The sequence below is a fragment of the Phyllostomus discolor genome, chromosome 2 (assembly GCF_004126475.2).
Source record: "Phyllostomus discolor isolate MPI-MPIP mPhyDis1 chromosome 2, mPhyDis1.pri.v3, whole genome shotgun sequence".
In the NCBI taxonomy this organism is placed as follows: Eukaryota; Metazoa; Chordata; class Mammalia; order Chiroptera; family Phyllostomidae; genus Phyllostomus; species Phyllostomus discolor.
Genome location: NC_040904.2, coordinates 184,403,604 through 184,420,451, shown reverse-complemented (window position 1 = coordinate 184,420,451; position 16,848 = coordinate 184,403,604). Strand labels below are relative to the sequence as shown.

Genomic DNA, 16,848 nt, shown 5'->3' with positions numbered 1-16,848 from the left:
TATCAGTACTTCATCATTTACTTGTAACTGTGGAATAGAAACTAGAAAGAACATGATTCATTTACTAAACATCTACCGAATACTTACTAAAGCCTAGGGCTTTTTGGATGTATGCAGAAAGGGGGGGAAATAGCTTCTTTCCATGGGGAAGTTTACTGTCTAATGGTAGGATCTTAGCCTAATTTCTCAATTCTTTGCCTAAGTCTAAAATAGTCACTCAAATGAAAATACTGAGAGTTATATTATATTCCGGTAGCTGAGAAGAGAATAGCCTCTCTTCTGAGCTCAAAATCAGCTGCCTACTTTACCTCTCCACTTGTAGGCCTCCCAGACACTGTATGTTCAACAAACACTTCAGATCTGTTCGTCATCTAACATTCCCTTCCCCAGTACCTCATACCACCAGATACTCAACTGCTCAGGCTGGCTAGCTCAGGGTTGTCTGCAGTTCCTCCCTCTTCTTCATTTCATACATCTAATCAGTTGCCAAAGTCTTGTTGATGAAACTTCAGAAATATCTTTCACCTTTATCTATCTTCATTTCCATTACCTCCATCTTAGGCCAAGCCACTGTCAACATGCAGAATCCTCTCTCTGTTCGCTACCTTTCAAAGACTCTGCAAGACTCAGTATAATTGTAGCTACTTGTTCACTCTCTGTATTCCCCCTAGAGGAAAAGCTCCGGGCTGGCAAGCGTTATATCTATCTTGTCTACCAGTAAATTACCAGACAGTGGCACACCTGGTATATAGTAGGTGTTTAATAAACAGAAAGTACATTGGAAACCTGAACAGTAAATTATGACACCAATGCAAATTATTTAAAACCCCTTATATTTCTTCTGTTGAAACTAATTTTATTACATTTCTTCAATCAAGATATGGGATTCTGTGAAAATTGTCTTTAATACTTTCATTTTTGAAATATTAAGTTGTTTGCACATGAGAAAAAGTGATCTATTTATTTATTAAGTGCATGTTTACTGAGCTTTCTCATGTATAAGATCCCTGCAGGTCTTCACAAGACTTCCTCAAAGAGGCTGTAGTCTAGTAAAAGAGCTGGAATATATGAGAATAAGACAAAAGTCTTAGAGAATGTACATTATTTAGGGTATTCTTTTTGTTACAAGTAACAAAACTCCCATCAAATTAGTATATACAAAAGGGAATTTATTGATGCATATAAACATAATGTTGGCTGGTATTAGAGCTTACATGCCCCTGGTCTTATCTCTGATTCATCTGTCGGACAGCTTGTCTTTTCATCTTGCTTTCTTCATGAAGCTGGAATTATAGACAGCTCTATGTTTACTTTATTATGAATACATAAGCAGAGAAGAAAAGACCTGTAATCCCCATTCCCCAACCTCATGCTCATTCTGTGCCAGTGGGAAAAATCCCAGGTAAGGACTGCGACTGGCCTGGCTGGGGTTCCTACCTACCCACTGGCCAGTCCCTGTGACACAACTGTGTTGTCAGGGGTGGGTGGGGAAGCTACATTTGACTGCCTTTTCCAGGACTACATAACTGAAAGAAGGGATGAGAGTCCCCCTAATGATGTGGGATGTGCAGTTGCCAGAAAAGAAATAATGACCGTGAGGAAGGGGAAAGATGGGAAACACTGTCTACTCCAAGAGGCATAGTAATGAGAGGGAAGAGAGAGGGAGAGGTTTACTTGGAATAGAAATTCTGTGAAGTCAGACTGGATCTCAAAATAATAAACGGACATGAACTTTCAGTGATAGAGGAGAACCTTTCAGAAGGAAGGGGTGTGCCAACTTGGAAGTAGAAGAAGTCAGTGTATGTACAGAGAATAGAGCAGGTAAGAATGGGTAGAAAGGATAGAAAAGGGGCTACAGGTGGAGGAAGACTGGAGACATGTGTTTGTGCCAGCAGCTTGTGAGAAAACTTTGAGAGGAGTTTGAAATTAATTTTTCAGTCCACACAAAGCAGAGCAGTAACATCAAAACCATCTTTAAAGAAATCAGTCTTGTAGGCTCTTCGGAGTTGGACTGGTTGACAAAGTAAAGGAAGGCATACAAGAAGTTATTTTGGTAATCTTCCTGAGAAGTCTTGAGAGCCTGAAGGAGTGGGAATAATGCCAAGATACAGACAGAACCTTGTCTTGAACCTTACCAAATTTTAACTACTGTTCAGAGTTGTCTCGGTGATATATTAAAGGCAATTGCCATCTTCCTCTTATTTCCCTGTTCTTGGAAATAACATTATTGCAATATACAAGTCAAAGAACAAATATATGTTTCTACTGGTACTTGATACCTATTAATACTATGAGAAGAAATGACTGTTGCATTCAGCATGCCAGTAAGTAGTCTAATTTGGTATTTTCACAGGAAAGAAAACTTTCAAAAGGAGGAAAATCTACTGTCAAATAACTCAGCACCTCCTGCAGAACCACAAGATGTGGAAGAAAGTCATGGAAGAGGAACAGCGGTTGGCGGGAATCGAAAATCAGTCCCTGGACCAGTCTCCCCAACAGCATTCCTCAGAGCAGATCCAGGCCATCAGGGAAGAAGAAGAAGAGAAAGGGAAGCCGAGAGGAGAGGAGCGCGGAACCCCAAAGCCAAACCAGTGACAATGGATAGAATGAGCTCTGTCTCCAAACCGAGTGACTTGTCACAGACTCTCTTCAAGCCAGCACAACACTTAGACACAACACTGTAGAAATACAAGAAGATTGGCAAATGGCTATTGCATTTGGGGATTCTTCGCATTTTATGTGTTTATTTTTACAGTGAGGTACATGGTTAAAAACTCTTGTTCAGAGAAGCTTTCACGTCGCAACACCAGCTTCTATGGATTTTTTAAAGGAAGAAATATGTGTGTGTGTGTACATAAGCTCACACGTAGATACATGTAAAACATATTCACACACATACACACACACATACACACTGAAAGCCAGAATTACTGGTTCCACAATTTAGTAATATTCATATTAAGATATATAGTGGTCACTGTGATATACAATAAATCAGAAAAGAAAAATAAGTGAAAACAAAGGAAATGGTGAGGCTTAGCAGGGGAACAGTGCAGTAAATGCAGGTTACAACTAAGAAGCTTAGTTGCTCTTAGTGCTAAGGGATGAAAGTTCCAGAGAATTATTTGAATTCTTACACATCCTGCCAACATCGTGTGTGCGTGTGTGTGTGTGTGTGTGTGTGTGTGTGGAGAGAGAGGATGAAAGGGGTGTTTGTGGGTATGTATGTCTATGTGTATGTACAGAGAGAGTCTTGTGTTAGTAGTTAATAGAATTCCAGCAGCAGACAACTCAACACATGTGAACAAGTGGAAGGAAGTTCACTCTGGAGTGTCTTTGAGGGGCAGCCATTCCAAATGCTTTCCTGCATTTAGCTTCAATAAAGGTCCTCTGTAGGGGCTGGGTGAGGGCCGTGTGATGGTACTACTGCAAAACACCACTTGGAGGCTCTCTATCACCGGCCTTAAGCGTGGAGGACGGAGGCATTTTCCAATCTACTCGCCTAATGAATGTATAGGAGCTCTTTGTGAGTATGTCACATCACCATGGAAGGGGATGGCATTCTTTATGCATACACGCCTAGGAAGAGCTGGAGTCAAGTCTTTTAATACGGTTAGAATTCTAAAAGATTTCCAGAGAAGTCCTGGGAAATTGCTCTTTATAGTGATCTCCCATGTCTTAATCTGGCACAGTGTATGGTAGGAAAAGGAAAAGGAAAGGAAGGCAAGCAGAAACTGTGCAAGAGAGGAAGGGGAAAATTTCACCCTAGGGTTTGGTGTTTGTGGACATAGTGAAAGTTCGATTCCTGGCAACTGTGCAGATTGGCTTTTGGGTGGCAGAGGGCCCACTGCCCAGCCCTGCTGTGGTATTCCACGTGCTGTGTGATGGGGTGGCTTCTATCTGCAGTCTGGCCGGTTGTCGTGCTGCTTTGGGCAGGGAAGATGAAAGAAGAATTTTGGGGACTGGGCCTATTATTGAAAGTCTTTTTGGTTTTGTTTTTTTTTTGGTTTATTTGTTTATCTACACTTGTTTATGCTGTGAGCCAAACCTCTATTTAAAAAGTTGATACTCACTTTCAATATTTTATTTCATATTATTATATTTGTCATGAATAGTTATCTCGATGTAAATATAAAGATTCTTTTTGTTTCTGTAGATAGTAAACTTTTTTTAAAAAAGGGAAAATGAAACATTTTTATAAAGTTATATTTTAATCACCATTTTTATACATTGAAGCTTTCTCCAAGCCCAGTAAGAGAGTGAGGATTCATTTGCATGGAGGTCTGTGGACAGCCACTCTTCTACCTGCTCTAATAGAAATGAAACTCTGATGCAGTTATCGTGTGCCAATTAAATGAGGATGCTGCAAGAATGTTTTTTCACCAGTAACTTTTGCTAACTTTTGGGTCCATGCCTCCCAAGAGAAAGACTTTTTAACCCATACCACAAGTTTACCACTGGTGTCCAGTTCCTCCCAGCACTTCGGTTGTAGCTCTTCCTTCAATAGTATATACAAATCCGCTCCTCATCCAAACAAGCTTCTCCGTAACTCTTGATTGTGATTTCTACTTTTTATTTCCTCTGAAGTCATTGAAAAGAGTGTTTACATTAAAAATGCCTTTGTTTCTCATCAATAGTTCATTTTCCCTTCTGAAGCAATGATTTAATCAGGTTAGAATTCTAAAAAGTTTCCAGAGAAGAGCTGGGAAATTGCTCTTCAAATAGGCAATGATAATACAATAAAAACACACCATGATTTCAAGGCAGATCTCCTAGTAAGCAGGAAAATATGGGATGGATGAAATTGTTGCAGACCCTACCTAAAGGAAAAGAATAATTGCTTTTTTTTTTCCTTGAGTTAACACCAGGTCTTCATTATTTAGGACTTAGTGAGTTGTTTTCCGTTTTCTTAGTATTGCCTGTGTGCCTTTATGTTTGCAAAAGTTACTGTAAGTCAAATACATTTCCCTAGTTACCTGCTCTCCTCCCCTTGCAAATAAGAGAAAGGAAAAAAAAAAGGATTTATATTCACATACCTCTTGTATCTAATTTCTTAACCAAACCAATGTTTTCTCCTTCTCCAAATGCCATACTTCTCTAAAATAAATATAAATCAAGGAAAAATCTAGGTGTGGCACATCCGTAGAATGGCAAGACAGCAGGTGTGAGTCTGGAACTGTCTATTTGCAGCTTCATCCAAGCTACATGGCCCCAAGCCTGGCTGCCAGAACAGAAATCTTAGCAGACTGCCTGGTTTCTTTTGTTTTGTCTTAAAGTACATGAAATAATGATGGCCAAAGCAGTTAGAACCTCTTCATTCCAGAACTGTGTTTATCAGTCTAGGAAGACTGATCATTTTTTTCTTAAAAAATAAATTACCTATATATTAAAGCTAGAAGTCAATTGAGATAAAGGAATGGAGATGATTCACCACGGTCATGGCTATCATACACACCCAATATATCCCAAAAGATGCCTAGGAATTTAGGAAGATATTTTCTGCTAGTGAAGTTCTCCCCTTCCTTGGTGACAGCAATATTATTGTGTTCACTTCCAACTCCAGCACTTAATTTCTTAAAGTGTATTTGTTGCATTTACTACATTTTTATATGAGTCTAATTATAGGTGCCATTGGATCAACTCAGGTCTTTCAAATGGAAGAATCTCTAGCCCATTTAGGGAAAAAGATAATTGTATAGAACCAATGGTAGGAAGAGTTGGAACTGAACACCCTGATGCTAGTGGTTGTTCACAAAAAGTCCAGGTATAACACAAGTGTTCCCAACGCTATCTCCAGCTCACTGAGAGGATGTCTTTTCCAGTTGTCTATCTAAACCAATCCTCAAAATATCCTTTGATGAAAACACCACTTTACACATTCTTTAAAAAGTTGCTTTTCTCATTTACACAAGAACCGGTTTTATTCTCAGAAGATGAAGACGGTAGCTCCGCACAGGGCTACGTCTATCTCGATCTTCGTCTAACGGGTCATTTCCTCATATTATACTCAAGAAAATACCCATTTTCTAAAAGCAGAATACCCAATTCTTTCTGGTCCATTTGGATGGAATTCCAGAACAAATTCTAACCATTACAATCCCAGTACTAAAGAAAAGGGATTGTGTGTCACGTAGACTGTTCACAGTACATGTATGTGTCGCGATTTCCTCATGTCCCCTGCCTCTCTTGGGTCGTGATTTCCCAGTGTCCCTGTCACTTTCCCAGAGAACTTTCTTTGAAGGTAAAAGCTGTGCAAAGGCATGAGACTCAGGCCTATACTTTGTTTAAATGATGGAAAAATATATAAATTATTTTCTAAGTAATAAAGATATGAACATTATCATTGTAAATAAAGTTTAAAGTTTGAAATGACTACTTACAAAAGTGAACTATTTGTGTGATGAACAACCCCTGACTAATGAGAAGAAGATAATCAAAAAGTTATTTCTATTCTACTTTGGGAGGTCTTTTTGGTGCTTCCATGTCTATATGGGGATATCTACAGTAAGGGTCTCCTTGTCCTTTTCTTCCAACCTAAACCTGATTCCTACTTAATGCCTTTTCTAATTCATATGCCATTTTAGAAATAAACTGCCTTCTAAACTGTCAGAAGACTCCAGTAAAACAGAGTTCTGTAAATTTTCACAGTCTAGAGCAGGGGAGTCCAACTTACAGCCTGTGGGCCACATGCAGCCCAGGAGGGCTGTGAATGCGGCCCAAAACAAAATTATAAACTTACTTAAAACATTATGAGATTTTTTGTGATTATGCATCACAACATATTTAATGTGTGGCCCAAGACAACTCTTCTTCCAGTTTGGCGCAGAGACACAAAAGGGTTGGACACCCCTGGCAGAATAAATGAAGATTCTCCATATTCTAGAGATTATGAGTATCATGTGTGGGGGAAAAAAAGTCAAATTTTAAATGCTTATAGCTCAACTCTAGGTAATTGATGGCTAAAATGTTTATATACTTTGAAACTAACTTTCTTTTATTCACCTTATCTCACAACAAGCTGCAAAATACTTTGTTGTTCTAGTTCATTCATTTTTCTCATGATTTTTTTCATAAGGTAAAACTATGAACTTGCTGATATTGTCAGTTCATTTTTCTAATTCAACAAAATAAAAACTTTAAATTAGGAGACAACCATTTTAGGTAAAGAGCATTCCAAAATTAAACTATTAGAATTTCTAATCAAAAGGAAATAACACCAGTTTTAGGCCCTATATTTTCATCAGTTCGTTCCTCTAGAAAAGATTCAAATTCTGATTAGAAATTTGATTAGGGGTGAATTACTTAAACTATAAGCACTGAGTAAATTATACAACAAACCATGCATTAGATAAAGAACTTAAATCGAGATTTCCATCAGCATTTGTATGTTTCACTCTAAACCATGGGCAGAGAAGAACTCACATTTTCCAGTCCGTATTATGCACCACGGACATGGGGCAATTTGTGCTATTGCCTAACACACGTCATTTGTTAAGATGCCGCTGCTGTTATCCTGCCTAAGGGTGCTTTCACCTTACCCAAACTGGTCTTTATGTTCAGACAATCAAGTCATTTTAACAAGCAGGTTATCAATTGTGACCAAAAATATATATAATAATTGGGTATCCTGTTATTAGACATGTTTGAAGTTACAAAACTAAATGTTAAGGATTTTTTTTGCTGTTGGAACTCAATGTTAATTTGCTGATTCAAAAGTACTAATCCAGTCAAAATGACTTTAGTGCAGGTAAGACTATAAACTCTATAAAGTGATGAAAAACAAAATTAGCTTTTGACATATGCCTAAGGCTCTGAAAAAAAGAACCCCAATTCTCCAAGCTATACTTTCAAGGTGGATTACCTCAGCTGATGTTGGTGTCCGTGGCTTTCCGCCTCTCTGGGAGCTGGGGAACACAGGAAAAGGCAAGCCTTCTTCTTACTCATGAGAAGTCCTGAACGTGTCCATGTTCAAACAGATTTCCTCATTGCTTCATATCTAGAAGTCATTTTTATCATGCAAATAATTCAAAAATGATTCAAAGATAGTAGTATTTAATCATCACTTGTACTTTCAAGAATATTTAAATCTCATTTATTTTTTGAACCAAAGCTGTTAAAATTTTCTTATTCAGTTAAAATGAAATCCACAAAATGACATTCCATGATATGAAGATGCTAAATATTTTGATATTCAGAACTAGTAGTATTAGTATTATGTAACAAAAAACTGTAAAGGAGAATATTTCTTTTCTTTCTCCAATGTCCTTCATGCTCAGGGAGGAAAATGTTTTATGAATGGTCCAATAAATACATGTAATGGATAAAAATAAATTTATTCCCAATACTTTAATTAGATTAAGTGTACAAATTATTGTCAGACTTCTGAGTTATCCCAAGAAAAAAATGTATTATCTACCAATTTATCATGTTTTAAAGTGTTTTAAATTAAATGGTCTATTGACATAGGTTATATTTTACTAAATTTGAATGCAATTTAAAACTTAAATACACCTTCATTACTAAGAGAAACTAAATCTTATTAGTCTTGACTTTCACAGATGAAACACCGTCCAGTCAGTAAACCACACCCACTACATCCATCTGCCAAGAGTGATTAAATGGTGGGTTGGAATTTGAAATTTATAAATAGAAAAGTACTTAAAATATTGTCAAAGCTTTAATGATTTAATTAAATTTTCAGTGTTAGTAGAAATACCTATTTCAAATGAAATGGAAACTACAGAAGAGAATCAGTGAATTCTTCCTGTTCTCTAAAAAAAAAAAAAATTCTAAGGCATAGGGGAAAAGCACATCTTCTCCTGAGTTTTACTTCTCTAACTCAAAGTTAGTAAAGGAAAAATAATTATAAATGATTAGAAATTCTCCTCTGCTGTAATTAGGATATTGTCTTTAACTTGAAGCTCTAACTCCGCACACCCAGTTTTATTGCAGCCCATGGTAGTGACGAGGGAAAAATACAGAGCTGTGGATTGGGAGTGAACACTACATAGAACATCAAGGATCATCCCAGGACACCCCTCAATTCTATGACAAACCAGTGTAGTTATTAGTTACTCTGGAATGAAAGGACTCAGTGGATCCATATTTCAACCCTGACTTCATTTATTACATCAGCACTTACACATGTTTCAGAATGTGAATTCATGCTTGGATCTTTGAAACTGCTTCTTGACTACCTTTTGAAAGGAAGGTTCTTTTGATTCTAGTAATTTTATTCCCTTTGTAATAGCAAACTATTCAGATAGTTTAGTGTGAAATTAAAAGTAATTGTTTAAAGATTTTCTTTGTGTATATAATATTGGCTGATAGATTTTACCATCACCTTTCTTTTAAAATTTAACTGATTTTTATGACTTAAAAAAACCTATATTACCAGATACTTTGCTTTAACTGTTTATAAGCATAAATCAGTACTATAACATTGCTATCTTTAAATAGTAACCCTAACATATCTATATATTACCTGTTAGTGGGGTTAAAATGCCTTGAACTTTAGTATATATTTGTTCATTAGCTTAAAAATTACTATTTTAATACTCTGTAAAATATTTGCATGGGATTTTTACCATATTATGTTTGCTTAATTTGTGTGTTTTTTCCACTTATGAGTGTAGTTCATTTCTTAGTATATTGTCACATAACTTAAACCATTTTTATTCCAACAAGGACAATTTGTTAGTTGACAAGCACTGGAAATAAGTATCACTGAACCCACCACCCCCTGATATTTCTTCCTAGAGATTTTTATCATGCGAATCACAAAATGAAAATTGGTGCTTTTATAATCTTCTGAAACTCTCAATGCAAAATAATGAAAATGAGATTCTCCCTGGCTTTCCATATAATGATATTAGGATATGCAACTGAAAGAACTTTCATTGGAATCCAGAGTGTGTTTTGTTAGTGTTGGTTTGGTTACTTTGGTTCAGTGTTTGGTGTTAAAACGCATTGATTCCTGATGGAGCAAGTTGTTCTAACCAATCCTTACCTCTTCTAGGCATAATACTGTCATTGAAAGTAGAAATTAGCATGTCTCAAATATTTGAACTTGTAGGATATTCGAAAACCAGAGAGTACTGGATTAACATAAGTTAGTGTACCTAAAAAGCAATATTTTCAAATAATTACCAACCAAAGTAACCGTGTAGGGGAGGTCATTTGCACATGACAATGTGATTCTCACCGCTCTGAATAACTGAGCATGTTTATTGATTACTAACTTTCCAAATTTACCAGCTTTTAAAAACCTAAGACTGAAGCATTGGACTTAAGTGACCATTTGTCAGTTGAAAAATATATCTGTCCTCTCAACTGTATCTTGCACTTAATATATGTAGCAATATTTTGTATCCTCCTATCACAAGTATCTGTCAAGTGATGTAGTTAATGGCTGATCAATGTTTTGTAAAAAGTAGAATCTGTACAGAAAAATGATTAGATAAATCATATTTATTTTTATTCTTTTTTAGCTTAGACACTATAATGATGTTCCTCTTTTGCCAGATTTACTGGAAGTGCCTCCTGGTTTTCTATATATATATATATATTAATATTACAGTAAAATATACTCAAGATTATTAGACTTGTGTCACAGATGATGGATGTGGATATTACAATGTGAATATAGTGTATAATATAAATATAATTCTGTGGTATCATGTTTGATGCAGTTATTTGTAAAACCCAAATCCTCTATCCAGCTTTTGGAAGGCATCCTTTCTCTCGTATCCAGATACAGTGGTTGTCCCGGTCTGTATCAGAGTGTGACAACCATTGGCTTCCTTTTGGTTTCCAAGGATTCTTGAGAGTTTGTGTTCCCATGGCCACATCTCTCTTCCTATCACTGATGAAGTCTAAACCATGTTAATGTTCATCTAACTTTCTACAGCTAAGCTGTGCCCTTCTCTCCAATTGAATAGTTGGCACCAAAACCAAGGTACTCAAATTTCCAGCATTCCCCTTCACAGTCCTATAAAACAGACGGTGCTGATGTTTATCTGACAAATGCTACTATTTATCCTTTAACGATCATCTATAGATGTCCAATACACAGGATGTTTGGTTGGAGAGACTCAGAATTATTTTTGTTCTGCATGTTTGAAGAATTTTAGAAAACTTTGTATGATTCAAAACAGCGTTTTAAGGAACTCAAATATAGTCCTCAGAAACAAACAAAAGTAAAATGTGATTTCTACCCAAAGTTCCCAAGGAGTTAACTTTTTTAAGAGTTTATTTATTTAGTTTTGAGGGGGTGAGAGAAGGAGAGAGAGGGAGAGAAACATCAATGTGCGGTTGCCTCTCATGTGCCCCCTTCTGGGGACCTGGCCTGCAACCCAGGCATGTGCCCTGACTGGGAATCAAACCATGACCCTTTGTTTCACAGGCCCATGCTCAATCCACTGAGCCACACCAGCCAGGGCTAATTTTTCAAATATATGGATTTTCCCATTAGCTGTGAGCTAAAGTCCCAATTCCTAAACCTGATATATTCAAAGCTCTCTTTGCTCTGGCCCCCAACTATCCCTCCACCAAAGGAACCAGCTATTTATCACTTAGATTTCTATGTCTGAGTCGTATCAGTGAGGTACTTACACATTCTGCATATGTACATTTCTTTCTCCTTTTACATGCATAAGCACATATGCACATGCACACACACGTGCTCTTCCAACTACACACAGCACAATGGTGCAAGATTGACTTCTTCAGGTGTGAATTTTTTCCATCTCCCAAGGCTTTCCTCTTTAGTGATGCTCTGGTTCTCAGTGGAAGGGAGGAAATAGCCGAGTAGCCCAGTGTAAAACTTCTTGTCCTTCCTGCAGTTAGCTACTGTGAAAACAGCCTTGGGCAAGGAAAAGTTAATTCACACAGTAGGGTAAGAAAAGTGACAACGGGTAACTTCTAGTGGAACTTGAGGTCTAGGACAGAGGCAAGGGACAGCCAGAGCCGCTGCCTGAACTAGAAAACCTCAAAGGTCAGATAGGTGTGTCCAGTTCTGCAGATCAGCCCTATGCCTGCTGCACACATGAGGTGGAGCTTGGGATATGGGTAACACACCCTGACCAATAAAAAGAGCAAACAAGTAAAATTAGTTCTTCAATTGGAAAGTACCAATAAGTACCTGCTTATTAGCATAGATTTAAGCAATAGTCTTGCTTGTTTTAGTTCCAGAGCTACTTTGTGCCTTGATCATTCTTTCTGACATCATTTCTGGCTTAAGAAAGAAAGCCCAGGTCTCTGCTGAAATCTGTCAGATTTGAAGTATTATCCAGCTGCCTGTGCTGTCCGTGGTCCTCTGGGCTACTGGCACCACACAAAGCGGATGGGGGAGGGGAGGATTGCTTTGCACTTTGTAAGTAGCTCTTGTGGGATTGGCATAGGGTGGGGGTAGGTAGGGGACAGCTCTTTGCTTTATTGTCAGTTTGACTGGCTTTTCCCTGCCAGATGCCAAAGGTGAATTTCTTGAAGGCCTGGTCTTCAGGGATTTGAGGTAGTTAAAGATGATGTATTAGTTTTCTGTTCCTGCTGTAATAAATTTCCACAAACTTGGTTTCTTAAAACAATGCAAATTTATTAGCTCCCAGCTCTGTTGGTCAGAAGTCCAGATGGGCTTGGCTGAACTCTCTGCTTCGGGTCTCTTACAGACTGAAATGGAGTGTTTATCAGCCCGAGCTTTTCTCTAAGGTCTGTAGAATCTGCTTCCAAGCTCATTTAGGTTGGCAAAATACAGTTCCTTGTGTTTATAGGGCTGAGGTTCCTGACTCCTTCCTGCTGTCCTCTGGGGTCCTCTCTTCTTTCTAAGGTCACCTCCATGCCTCCTGGCATTGCTCCTCTCACCACCCCCATCTTCAAACGAAGAAAAACAGATGATTCCCTCTTGCACTCAGAGACTTTCTGACTTCCTCTTGTGCTGCATCCTTTCTGTCTTTGTCTGCAGAAAGTCCTCTGCTTTTAAGGGTTCATTGTGATTATGTTGGGCCCAGATATCTAAGGTGATCTCCATAATTATAAGATTTTAAGATCTGCATAATTATATCTGAAAAGTCTCATTGACCATACAACTTAGTATATTTATAATTTTCCAAGGATTATGGGGTGGGTATCTTTCAAGACTAAAACTGTCTTCCACAAATCAGGAAAGGATGAAAAACACAGTGAAGATAATGAAGCCATGTCAGCCCACAGTTGTTCCACATAATGGAAACTCATGCACATAAGAATCGGGGATTCAACTACATAAAAGCCAGCAATAGCAATGGGGAAAGCAGAAGACCCAGCTTTGAGACTGTTGAAGCAGCCTACTTAAAATTACATGGCAGCACCAGCTGTAACTCCGGTGAGAAGCTCAGGTTCAGCAGTCTGCAGATTGGAAAGCCAATACTCGAGAGGCAGGTGCTGACTTACGGAAAGATGGTTATTCAAGGGCTGGCAGCCTGAGAAGAGAGTGGACTCCCAACCTGAAGACCATGTTGACATCTCAGTGCAGGCAGGGGTTTTACTGGGCGGGAGAGGGAAAGCAGAAGAAAGAAATCAGGGAGAGTGAGGTTGAAAGTTCTCTACACATAAGTCGGCTAACACACTCCATTCCGATGATTATCTTGAAACTGGTCAACTGGAGGTCCGGTTTTTATGGTTGAAAGTCAGCAGGTCTCCCTCAGCCAGAACTTCCAGTTGCTGAAATCAGCCTCCTTCCCTGAGGCTAGTTCCTGGAGCTCTCACACAAATATGCCACTTATTCTCGGGTTATATATTAGTTAACAATTCATCTTTAAAGAAACCCTTTTAACAAAACAATAGTAAAATACAGAAGGGTGGGTTACAGTCCAATGTAAAGCAATATATATTCTTAACATCTACGAATATATGTTGCTGTTTTCCAATAGAGAGGACACATTGGTATTGGAATTAAGGGGTGGAGGTAAGAATTATTCCTCTCACTATTATACTTAATAACTAATTTATTTAGTTTTCAGTCTCTTAAAATTTTAGCATTGCGTGTTTAGTGGAAGTAGATTCCAAGTGAGCGATACTTTTACCAGAGGACATGATATTTCCAGAACCCTGGAACTGAGGTTACCATCCAGCCACTGCGTTCTCTCATGTTACTGAGCTGTCAGGAGAGGAAGTGATGGGTCTCAATTTATCAAGCAGAAATCAGATTCTGCTACAAAACAGGGGCAAGAAAGATTGTAATTGAAACCCAGAGGTTTTTCTGTGGAGCCTTTTAGCAGTGCCATGTCAAATAGTAAATGTGGCAGGAAACTAAGGCACCCCCATAAAGACACCACCAAGGACCTTCACCCTTCAGGAATGGAGTTTGGGGTCACCCCATCAGTAAAAAAAAAACAACTCAACCAATTGAAGTGCTAACTAAGGGAAAACAAAAAAAAAACAAACAAAAAAAACAAGAAATGGATAGTGGGAAACAAAAGTATACATATATAATCACCTGCCCAGAAAGTATCCAGCCATGTAATACAAAAAATAGAGACATTAATTGAAGAAGATACAAGAAACACTGTACATAGGACAATGATGCCTCAGTCCTCTTCAAAGTAGGTACCTTGGGACCTCACACAGTTCTCCCAGTCACCATCAGCTGCCTCATCATATTTTCCTGAATCTCATCAACCTTCTGAAATCTCTTTCCTTTCAAAGGTGACTTCAGTTTTGGGAAAAGCCAGAAGTCACAGGGCACCAAATCTGGGCTGTAATGGGGCTGAATCTCCTGGGTGATTTGATGTTTTGCCAAAAAACTCTGCAGAAGCCATGATGCATGAGCAGGTGTGTTGTTGTGATGAAGCTGCCAATCACCAGCTGCCCTTCTGAATCACCTGAATAGTTTCTGCAGAGGCATGTTGAGGATTAACACAAAATTTGATGCAGACTCATTGCTTTACTCGTTCAGTCATTTTAGATGCATTAGCCCACAGTACACATATTTACTCAGTGGCATCCACTGCCCCTGCTGACTAGTACAGTGAAGTTGTCATTGTTCACACATGCACATTCCAGTCCATTTTCTTTGGCTGCCAGGTTATATCTATGTCATTGTACAAATCATTCTGTCATATTAACAATGGCTGGACTTTTTCTGGACATTGTGTATATTGGCCTTGTGGCCAATCAAAGAAATGAATTTGAGATTCATCCACTAATAATTTTTATAAGATTTTATTTATTTATTTTTAGAGAGAGGGTAAGGGAGAAAGAGAGGGAGAGAAACATCGATGTGTGGTTGCCTCTCATGTGTCCCCCACTGGGGACCTGGCCTGCAACCCAGGCATGTGCCCTGACTGGGAATCTAACTGGCAGCCTTTTGGTTTGTAGGCCAGTGCTCACTCCACTGAGCCACACCAGCCAGGGTGATCCACTAATAATTTTTATCTATCTGTCTACCTATCTATACATATCTATTATTTATTTAAAACTCAACTATGGAAATTTTCAAACATATTTAAATCAGAGAAATGGCATACTACACACTACGTACCCATCACCTAACTCACAATTAATATATAGCCAGGCTTGTTCCATCTTTTTATTCACATATTAAACACCTCTCCCCAAAATTATTTTTAACATATCCAAGACATATCTTTTTATTTGTAAATAATTCAGTACTTACCTCTAAAAGAGGTAAGACAATAACACCTTTATCATCTCTAACACAAATCCCTTAGTATAACAAATATCTATATACAATGTTCTCATTTCTGAGGTTATAAATCTTTTAAGAAGATTATAAAATCTTGTTATTGGTTATTTCTTTTCAAATATGGGTACAAACAGAGTTCATACACTGTCAATTCATACAATGTCAATTCATTTTCTAAATTTCTTTTTATACACAATTTCTCCCCCATTTCCTTTTTTTCTTTATAGACAATTTTCTTGGGGCAGCTTTAGGTTCATAGCAAGAGTGAAAGGAAGGCACGGAGATTTTCCACATATCTCCTACCTCTCCCTGCAACACACCCACTGTCCGCCTTATTATTGACATCCCCACCAGAGCGGTACATTTGTTACAAATGATGAACTACAATGACACATCCTAATTACCCAGAGTCTATAATCTGCATCAGCAATTTTTAGTCAGTGTGCCACAAGAATTTTTAAAACATGCAATACCTATTTGGTAAGGGGCATTGACCTCTTTTCCCTTAGATTGTCAAATAAAAAAAATGACAACAGTCAACACAGTAGCCATTCAATAGGAATTCCCTGTCTTGAACCATAAATATACAGGTCATTATAATCTTATTGGTCATATATCCTAATAAGGTTGCATCTGATTGGTTAATTCTTGGTAGCGGAGATCCTTATATACAAATATAGGCACCTGATTTTTTAAAAAGTCACTTTAGAGAAGAAAGGTTAAGTAACTACTATTATTTTTGTGTAAATCAATCGAAATTATACCTATTTTTTGTCAGATCAGCAAAAAATGTATTTTTGGTGTGCTGCAGAATTTTAGTAATTAATGTATGTGTGCCATGGAATGAAAAGGGTTGAAAATCACTGATGACATTACACTCAGTCTTGGTGTTGTACATTCTGTGGATTTGGAAAAATATACAAAAACGTGTACCCTCATTTTGGTATTGTATTTTCACTGCCCTTTGGTATTTGGTATTTTCACTGTCCTACAAACCCTCTCTGCTTCACAGATTCATCCCTCCTCCCATCTTCCTACCTCAACTTTTTACTGTCTCCATGGTTTTTCCTTTTCCAGAATGTCATATAGTTGGAATCATACAGGATGTAGCCCTCTCAGACTGGCTTCTTAACATTTAGTAATATGCATTTAAGTTTTCTCCATCTCTT

The 16,848-nt window shown here is 37.9% G+C and overlaps 1 protein-coding gene across 2 annotated transcripts in view; it reads left to right on the top strand.

Moving 5' to 3' along the window:
• Nucleotides 1-6,372, top strand: part of PDE3A (phosphodiesterase 3A) — a 277,109-nt gene extending 270,737 nt beyond the window's left edge. For both annotated transcript variants that reach the window (XM_036019275.1, XM_036019274.1), the window contains exon 16: nt 2,354-6,372. In XM_036019275.1, the coding sequence (XP_035875168.1) occupies nt 2,354-2,595 (242 nt within the window). In that variant the 3' untranslated portion in view covers nt 2,596-6,372. The remainder of the gene's footprint in view (nt 1-2,353) is intronic.
• The last annotated feature ends 10,476 nt before the right edge of the window (nt 6,373-16,848 follow it).